General features: G+C 40.7%; 1 protein-coding gene and 1 non-coding gene across 2 annotated transcripts; both read left to right on the top strand.

Moving 5' to 3' along the window:
• The first annotated feature begins 2,413 nt into the window (after positions 1–2,413).
• APOBEC4 (apolipoprotein B mRNA editing enzyme catalytic polypeptide like 4) lies at positions 2,414–9,235 on the top strand. Its single transcript, XM_077763119.1, has 2 exons — positions 2,414–2,628; positions 6,924–9,235. The coding sequence occupies exon 2, from the start codon at positions 6,954–6,956 to the stop codon at positions 8,058–8,060; it is 1,107 nt and encodes a 368-aa protein (XP_077619245.1). The 5' UTR covers positions 2,414–2,628; positions 6,924–6,953; the 3' UTR covers positions 8,061–9,235.
• LOC144230971 (U6 spliceosomal RNA) lies at positions 3,268–3,371 on the top strand. The gene has a single exon (XR_013334938.1). It is a non-coding gene; the product is annotated as a U6 spliceosomal RNA (small nuclear RNA).
• Positions 9,236–9,933: the final 698 nt, after the last annotated feature.

Raw genomic sequence — 9,933 nt, 5'->3', positions numbered from 1 at the left:
TTAAGCATCCGACTTCAGCTCAAGTCATGATCTCGCAGTTTGTGAGTCTGAGCCCCGTGTCAGGCTCTGTGCCGACAGCTCAGAGCCTGGAGCTTGTTTCGGATTCTGTGTCTCCTCTCTCTCTGCCCCTTCTCCCCCTACCCCCTCAGCAAATAAATGAACATTAAAAAATCTTTTAATAAAAATTTAAAAAATATATGCATAGAAGCATAAAGTATTGATTGGCAGGGGCTGGGGGAAAGGGGAAATGGAGTAATGTTGGTTAAAGAGTACAGAGTTTCATAAGTCAGGCAGAGAAGGACAAATACCATATGTTTGCACGTATAGGAGGATTAGGAGGAACTTGACGGAGGAACAAGGGGGAGAAGAAGGGGGGAAATGGTGGGGGAAAGGGAGAGAGGCAAACCATGAGAGACTCTTGAATGCTGACAAAAACTGAGGACTGATGGATGTTGGGGGGAGGGGGGATGGGCATGGAGGAGGGCACTTGTGGGGATGAGCACTGAGTGTTATGTGGAAACTAATTTGACAATAAACTATTTGTAAAAAAAAAAAAGTTGCTCAATAAACACTTATGAAATGAAAAAAAAAAAGAGTACAGAGTTTCAATTATGCAAGATAACTAAGTTCTAGAGATTTAATGTATAGCATGGATGACTACAGTTAATAATACCATATTGTATATTTGAATTTTGCTAAGAGGGTATCTCTTAAATGTTCTTACACAGCACCCCCCACCAAAAGATAACTATATGAGATTAGAGATATGCTAATCAGCTAGATTGTTGTGATCATTTCACAGTGTATAAATACACCAAAAGATCAAGTTGTACACCCTATACACAATTTTTATTTGTCAATTATACTTCAATCGAGTTGTTTTAAAAAATGGTGGCTACGTGAGATTGCCTATCCCTAAAATTACCTACAATGCAATTGGTAAATATATTAGTGGATAGAGGCTCATTTTTAAGGTAATATTTTTAAACGGGATGTCATTTATTAATGTTAAATAAAAGATGAAATTTTGGTTTTATACTTACAAGTTCACTGAGTTAGGAGATACTATGAAAATGGAGGCAGGAAGTGAGAATGACAAAGGCATGATCAGCAGCCAGTGACGGGGAAGGAAATGGATACAATAGTGAGCACGCACAAAAAAAAAGCATGGTAGAAAATGTAACTGACAAACAACTAGCTGAGGAGTTAGTGAATACACCTGAGACCCTTAAAAGGCAGAAATCAACATGAAACATCTCAACTAGAAGGAGCCTCCTAGAGGGGCGCCTGGGTGGCTTAGTCGGTTAAGTGTCTGACTTTCGCTTAGGTCATGATCTCGCGGTTCGTGGGTTCGAGCCCCACGTCGGGCTCTGTGCTGACTGCCAGCTCAGAGCCTGGAGCCTGTTTCAGTCTGTGACTCCCTGTCTCTCTGACCCTCCCCTGCTCACGCTGTCTCTCTCTCTCCTAGAAATAAATAAAACATTTAAAAAAAAAAAAGGAGCCCCTTAGAGGAGAAAGGACACTTGCTGTTGTGGAGACTGGGAGTTTGACGGAGGAACCAGTTAAGAGCAGTAACACTGCTGCAGGAAGCCTTCTGCGTGCTATCACTCCTGACGTGCTATCTGCAGCATAGTATATATTTGAGAACTTTTTGGTGGTGGCTGATGGAAATACACAACAGTGATCCCCACTGGCTCCTTCAAATGGCCTGAGGATGAGGAAAGGGAGAATAATTGAGAGTGGCCACAATGAATCATGACTATCAACAAGTTCAATGTCCTAGGAGATGGTGTGGAGTTGAAGGGAGGCAAGGGAACCGAGCAGGAAAGGCTGAGTGGCTCTTCCATCAACTATGGATGAAGAGCCACAACTGATCCGGAGGCAAAGTTTGCCTTACGCTGGAGGGAGCCACAAACATACCCATAGGAAAGGTCTCCCAGAGACGTGTAAGAGGGGAGAGACCAGCACCCAGTTTGGACAAACTGAAGAGCTCTCCCTTCAGGCACTGTGGACCTAACAGTAAAAAGTGCCTCCCTTTGGGGAGGTCGAGTCTCTGCTCCCTTCTATAGGTTTCTCCCTCTCCAGAAGGACAAGCCTCCAAAGAAAAGGCCCTCGGGCCTCCACAGGCAACAGAACCAACAAATCGTATCCACACACGAGGCCTGGCACTTATTCTGGATCAGGATAAAGACGCCGAGGAGCATGACTNAACCCAAGACGTTCACTTAAATATTTAGACAGTATGCTTTTATCCAGACTGGAATATGCATTCATGTATATTTTCATCTTCGGAACAGGTGGTTTGAATGCAAATAAAGTAATAAGTGTCAGAGCCGTATCCTAGCAGTAGCTGCTTTGCAAACGTTACCATGGCACCGATTCAACAGTGTTCTTAGAGGCAGCCACACCTCAGCAAGGTCTTTCTAACTTGGGACAGCAAAGTTCAAAGGAACTGCTAGACACAAACTGCGAAAGAGTCCTGAACCAATACAGGAGGGGAAGATTTACAGCACAATTGCCCTCTGGGGCCACTTGAAACAGGGCATGGTACTTAAAAGAGAAAAGAAAGGAAACGGACCATCTTCTAGAACACCTGGAATGTGATCCAAGCTTGGAGACAAAATGATGGTAATTATAACTGCTAACATTTGTTTTTAGCTGCTAACAGATTGTGCACAGATTGGGGAGGGCAAACTCCATTCTCCAATTACTCCAGTGCAAACTGTGCTTTACCAGTACTCACTAAACCCTAGCTGGGTGAAGAGAGAGCAGATTGTCCTCATGTATGTCTCATTTATGTTAAATTAAGGACGGCTGTCATCCCAGGGCCGCAGTCCGGGGGGCTACTCGCAACCAGAAGCAAGGAGCTGGGTTCTGCAGATCTCTGCGGCTTACTGCCCGTAGACCTGCTCTACAGAGGGTAGCAGGCCTTTCCCTAGCACAGCCAATGTGGGGGGAGGGGGGGGCAGAAATGGACCAGCTAGTAGGGACACAGGAGGCTGGAGAGACAAGTCTTAGCCAATCTGGCCTGTGAACCAACTAAGATTCCTAAGGCAGGCCCTGGGCTGAACAGGGCATGCCCCTGCCTGGGTAAGGGGAGAATGAAAGAACAGATACCAAAGGGTAATAATACAAGATAGTCTGCGATCAGTGGTAAACTGATGACATATACCACAAAGTCTCTAAGAGTTCAAAGGGGGCAGGCATTCTCTCCTGCTTCCCCTTCAGATGGAGGTGATCAAAGAACAGTCTCAGAAAGACCCTCTGGTGCTCACTCTGGCAGCACATATACTAAAGTTGGAATGACACAGAGATTAGCATGGCCCCTGCATAACGATGACACACAAATTCGTGAAACATTCCATTAAAAAACAACAAAAAAAGGACCTCTGAAAAAAATGAAAACTTCACCAGCAGAGAGCCACAGTTGGTCAACACGGAAAAGCCATTTCGCAAGAATGAAACTCCAGAGCTCCCCTCATTACATATAGAGGCCACTAGCCTTCAAGATCCCCTTGAAGACAGTAAGGATGCACCATTCCTGGCTAAAATGCGAGAGGGAGTGAAAAGAACGGAGTGCTTAGAACAGCAAGCAGGGCTTACCATACTGCCTTTGTTTTGAAAGACACAGACTTCTGCTTCCCATAAGGGTGATTCTGGGATCATTACGTACAGTTAACCCCACCCTGCCCACCCACCCCCAAAACACAAAGGCAGTAAAGGGCTACTTGATACTGCTTCCATAACATTTTACCCAAATCATGCGTGACTTGAAATTGTCGTTTGAGTAGTAACTTGGATATCAGGTGTGCCACTGAACGGCAGACCACATCCAGGGCACCGTATTCAGGAGGAAGTGAGGCTTTGGGCTTGGTTTTAGCAAGCTTCAGTATTCAGAGAGACCTAGTCCAACAAGTACAGCTGAAAAGGAAAGAGATCGGGAGAGAATATAATGCTCTGGATCCAGCAGGAGGTGACGGCAGCTCCAGGTCATGGATTCATTGCCAAGGACTAAGCAGGAAGAATGCAGGCCCTGAGGAAAAGTTATACAAGGTGTAGGAAGCCTCAGGGCAGGGATTCAGTAGCGTCAGGAAAACGTAGCACTGACGGGGAAACTGAGGCAAACACCTGCTCTTATAGATTAAATTGACACAACAGAGACTAGGAGAAACCTGGAATTTGACGGGTGTGTGGTGTCCAGAACGACTGCCGACACGAGCCATTAGGATAACGGTGACATGGTAAAGTCAAATTCCACCTACAGCAGGCCTGGGGCTCCTAAAATATCTCCTTCCCGGGACAGGATTAGCAAAGGAACTCTGTAGGCTTCAGCTGCACCAAAAGAACAGAAACGGAGGTGATATGGGTGGAGGAAGAAAGAAGTTGACCAAAGTGCTTCCATATAAAAGGCTGTAATAAGTACTTCTGAAATGACAAAGTACATTTTGGAAAATGATAAACACAATTTGTTTGTTTTGTAATGGCCTGTTTATCTCTTTTAAATTTTCTACTTTGTTGCCTGACAGAGAATTAAAGTTAAGAGATATATATTCTAAAAAAATATATGGGGATTTAACTCCTCTTTGATAGGAAAGTCTTTTCTAAATACAATAGTAAAAAATAAACCTTAAGGGTAAAGGCTAGACCATATAAAAACGTAAAATTTGATATAATTAAATGCCATCAGCATAATTAAATGGCTCTATAAACCAGGTGAGATACTTGCAAAATTCATAACAGCTAATATTCTTAATACATAAAGAGTTCTTGGGGCGTCTGGGTGACTCAGTCAGTTAAGTGTCTGACTTCAGCTCAGGTCGTGATCTCACAGTTTGTGAGATTGAGCCCCGTGTCAGGCTCTGTGCTGACAGCTCTCTCTCTGCCCCTCCCCCCACTCATGCTGTCTCTATCTCTCATAAATAAATAAACTTTTTTGAAAAAGGTCTTACAAATCAGTCAGGAACACCTCAAAAAAGGGGGGTTAGGAATCAAATGTATTTCACAGTATAATAAATACTACAGACCAATAAGCATGTTGAAAAAGTGTTCAGCCTTACTAGGAATTGAAAAGGTACAAATTATAACCACAAAGGGATATCGATGCTCACTTCTCAAATCGGCAAAGGAAGTGATAAATGATAAACATCACTGGGAGAGAATGAGATAAAATTGGAACACCTTCCCAAGAATCAATCTGACAAAGCTTGAGCCAATACAACTTTTAGTAATCTACATTAGAGAAAAGAAGAATACAATTTATATACAGAAATGTTCATCAAAGCATTATTTATAATAAGAGGCAAACCCCTGAATATTTGATTACATATTAGTTGTGTAATAAAATACTAATTAGCCATGAATATTGTTTTTTGAAGAATTTTTAATAACACAAGAAAATGCTAATGACATAATACTAAGTGAAAAAGCAAAGTGTAAAACATTTTATTTATGTTGTGCATAATGAACACATGTAGCAAAAAGACTAGAGGGAAGAGACATGTTAACAGTTTGGAGAATGTAAACTGAGACACACTGGCATGAGTTTTTATTTTTCCCTTCAAGTATCAGTATTTTAAAAAATATTCTACAAAACATATCTAATACTCGTATAATAAAAAGGTTTTTTCTTTAATGTTCTTAAAACTAGGGGCGCCTGGGTGGCTCAGTTGATTAAGTGTCCGACCTCAGCTCAGGTCATGGTCTCACGGTTCATGAGTTTGAGCCCCACATCAGGCTCTGTGCTGACAGCTCAGAGCCTGGAGCCTGCTTCAGACTCTGTGTCTCCTTCTCTCTCTGCCCCTCCCTCTCTTGCACTCTGTCTCTTTCTCTCAAAAATAAATAAACGTTAAAAAAAATAATATTCTTAAAACTATATTATAATGCCCTATGTTGCTCTTCGGGAATAATGATAACTGAAATTTTTATTTAAAGGAAAAACAAAACAAAACTTAAAAGATCTCAAGTTTTGTGGTTTAACATCCCAGAAACTACTTATTTGAAATATCCTAAAGGACCATATGTGCTTTCCAGAATGGTAAAGTTTCCAAAATGTTCCAATAATACCCACCCACTGGAAATACAATTCTCAAACAGCAATAAGCGTCCACGACCCAAATAATAATCAAGTGGCATTCCTACAAGAAGTCTCTACCATTGAGCAAAATAGACCCCATGATCCCATTCCCAGAAGGATAATTACCTCCAATTTACTGCCAATGATCTGAAGAAATAGCTGGTTTTAAATGCAGGCACACTCAAAACTCATGCAGATAATTAGATAATGTCATTCAGAAAAGAGACAAAGGAAGAACATTATGAACAAATTGCAAAACCCATGCTTGTTTCTTTAGGCTTTCATAAATAAGAATCATCTAGATAATCCTGGGATTTGTACTATCACTACTAAGAGCTCATGTTTATTGAGTCCTTCATATGTGCCAGGCACATAATAAAGCATTTTATATTGATTACATCATTTAGTCCTTGAGAAAAATCTTAGGAGGTAGACACTATTCTTATCCTCATTTTACAGACAAGGAAGCTATGACTCCCAGACTTTAAACAACTTGCAGAAAGTCACTAGGCTAGTAAGCGACTGAGCCCAGGTTTAAAACAAGGCAGTCTGTTTCCAGAACTTGCACTGTTAACCCATTTGCTCTACTGCCTCAGATCTATGAAACAGGTAACGGTGTAATTATGCCTTTCTTTTTTCTCTCCTCCCCACTCCTTAAGAGTCTCAATGAAGAGAGATGATGAATCCTGAGCTTTCTAATCTATGGATATGTATCATTACGTTCTAGAATCAATGATGCTATAGCTACTGTACTATACCTCCTTTATAGAAAAATAAGTTCAATAAGTTAATGAATTTCTTTCATTTTTCCTGCACTGGTTTTATATTATAATTTCTCTTCCTTGTTTAGGGTTGCAGCTAGAAGACAATAAAACTAGCAATGGAGCCCTTATATGAAGAATACCTAGCAAATCATGGAACAATAGTAAAACCCTATTACTGGCTAAGCTTCTCTCTAGATTGCTCTAACTGCCCTTACCATATTCGGACAGGTGAAGAAGCAAGGGTCCCCTATACAGAATTTTATCAGATTTTTGGATTCCCTTATGGGCCAGCATATTCTCAAACAAAGCAGCTCACATTTTATGAACTAAAAACTTCTTCTGGAAGCCTGGTGCAAAAGGGTCATGCTAGCAGTTGCACTGGGAATAACACCCATCCAGAATCAATGCTATTTGAGATGAATGGTTATCTGGACTCAGCCATACGCAGTAATAACGCCATCAGGCATATCATTTTGTACTCCAGCAACTCCCCTTGTAATGAAGCCGACCACTGCTGCGTCAGCAAAATGTACAATTTCTTAGTTATGTATCCAGATGTTACTCTTAGCATTTACTTTTCTCAGCTCTATCACACTGAGCCTGAATTTCGTGCCTCGGCGTGGAACCGCGAAGCTCTCCGAAGCCTGGCCGGTTTATGGCCACAGGTCATTCTGAGCCCAATAAGTGGTGGAATTTGGCATTCTCTCCTCAACAACTTTGTCAGTGGTGTCTCAGGATCAGCTGTTTTCCAGCCCATTTTAACTGGGAGAGCACTGGCAGACAGGCACAACGCATATGAAATCAATGCCATAACAGGAGTGAGACCGTATTTCACTGATGTTCTTCCCCAGACAAAAGAGAATCAGATCATGAAAGCTCAGGCAGCTTTAGACAGCTACCCCTTAAACAATGCCTTTCCTGGACAGTCTTTTCAAGTGGCTAATGGACAACCACAACCCAATATGAGCCCAGACCTCCGGGTTCCGGTAGTTTTTGTGCTGGTGCCTTTCAGAGACCTACCACCAATCCATGTGAGTCAAAACCCACATAAACCCAGGAATATTGTAAGGCACTTAAATATGCCTCAAATGTTATTCCAGGAAACCAAGGACCTCGGAAGACCCCCCAGTGGAATGCCAGTGGAGAGAGGGGAAATCATGGAGCACTTAGCAAGTACCAAAGAGGCAGATGAAAAGAAGAAGAAGAAGAAAGGAAAAAAATAAAATCTGTATTTCTACAACATGAGACCAAACAACGACCAGACTTACTAGATAGCAAACAAAAATCTGTAAACTTTCTCTCTTAGGTCTGATCCAAGATGGAGATAAACTGATACTCTAAAAGCAAAACCTAATTTACCAGCTCAACTATTATGAAGCTACACTACTTTTAACATAATCCAAAATGTTTCCATAATTGAACTGATCTATTTTGAAAGTGACAGTAACAAATGGAGCCATTGGTACCAATGGTACCAATAGTACCTTGGTAATATTTTGGTGTGGAAAAGGAAATGTCATTATTCTACTCTACCCACATCATCTTTCCACAAAAAGTAACAAAAACAAAAACAAAAAAACAAAAAACAAAAAAAACAGCGGACTAAATAGCTTCCTAAATTGGTTTCAGTATAAAACTTTACTGTAAAATTGGAAAACAGCTTGAAGTTACTGACATCAAGTGCTGTCTGAATAAGCAAACCAGTGGTTTTCCATTAACTGTTAATCATGGATGGAAGACTCTAGGCAGCCCATCTTTTTTTCTGAAATGGTTCAAAAGAGTTTTGTGTGGGGGGAGAAAAAAGCTCTTTTGCTAATTAATTATATATAGTGACAAGAATTGATTTTGGAAACGTCGTCACCTGCTCAGTGTGATATTTCCCAGCTCAGACCTCTCCCTCCTGAGCAGATGACAGAGACAGGATGATACATGAGACTCTGCAAAGGCTCCTTCCATCACACACCATATAAAACCCAAGCTGCCCTTACAGGCCATCCCTTCTCTACCTTCAGTTGCCTTGTCTCATCAGCAAGAATGTAAGTTCTAACAGGTCAAGCACTATCTCCCCTCTTTGATTTTCCCTTAGAATCTAGCCAAGTATTCAGGCAAAATGTGGGTAGCAAGATTGTGAATCTACATCTCAGTAACGTTACCAGTCACTGCTTCCCAACATTCCTTATCCGTTCCAGCCAAGAGCTTGCTTAACCATCCTGCGATGGACATCTTTCTTTTTTATTAGCATCCATTCTCCCTTCTTCTGATATAGCTCCCCAATGCATAATTTGTTTTACTTCCCTTTTATCTGAACCTTTCTTTTTCACCGGTGTATGTCTATAGCTTCTCTTAAATCTTGTTTAAAACACACTTCTAGAAAATGCTCCTTGACTAACCATCTGAGCATGTACATTAAAGTACTTTGTATTTAATTAATTCACATTTGTGCCTCACTTTCCTCTTAGAAATATGTAAAGATGCATTACGAGAAAAATGTATATCTACTTGTAAGTTGTTGCTCAATTTTTTCTCAATGTATGTAAAAAGTAATGCTAAGCTAATAAGATAATTCTGCCATTAGAAAAAGCTTAAAGGACATACTATTCCATGTAGAAGGAGGAGGAGAAGGAAGCAAAGAAAGAAAAATATTTAGAATAGAAATTTCTATTGTGATTAAAATAAATATGACTAACATTTCTTAAAGAACATTCTAATGTTAACGTGAAAATTTGTATAGAGTAATTGGAATATAATTACATTGTGGGTATACAGTAATTATTATTTTAAAAGGTACTGTTGAAGTTTATTATTAGATCATGAAATCATTATGTCCACAATTGGGGATGTTGAGCTAAAAAAAAAAGAAAAAGAAGACCCAACGTGACAAATTCAGCATTTCTATCCATATGGGCAGCTGAGGGGTATGGGTACCAGCTCTGAAGCCAGGCTGGCTGATGATGCCTCATAGCAGTTGGGAAGACCTGCCCACCTTACAGGCTTCTTAAATACACACACACACATACATACATACATACATAAAGTAGATCCAAGTAGTTGCCATAAAATCTATCTACAAAGAGGTCAAAAAGACACAACATCAAT

Source organism: Crocuta crocuta, unplaced genomic scaffold (assembly GCF_008692635.1).
Source record: "Crocuta crocuta isolate KB4526 unplaced genomic scaffold, BGI_CrCroc_1.0 scaffold3, whole genome shotgun sequence".
Classification (NCBI taxonomy): Eukaryota; Metazoa; Chordata; class Mammalia; order Carnivora; family Hyaenidae; genus Crocuta; species Crocuta crocuta.
Note: the sequence above shows the minus strand (reverse complement) of the source record. Positions and strands in the feature narration are given on the sequence as shown.

Excerpts from the sequence above, each read along its gene's own strand:
- APOBEC4 (XM_077763119.1), top strand. The coding sequence starts at position 6,954 with ATGGAGCCCTTATATGAAGAATACCTAGCAAATCATGGAACAATAGTA.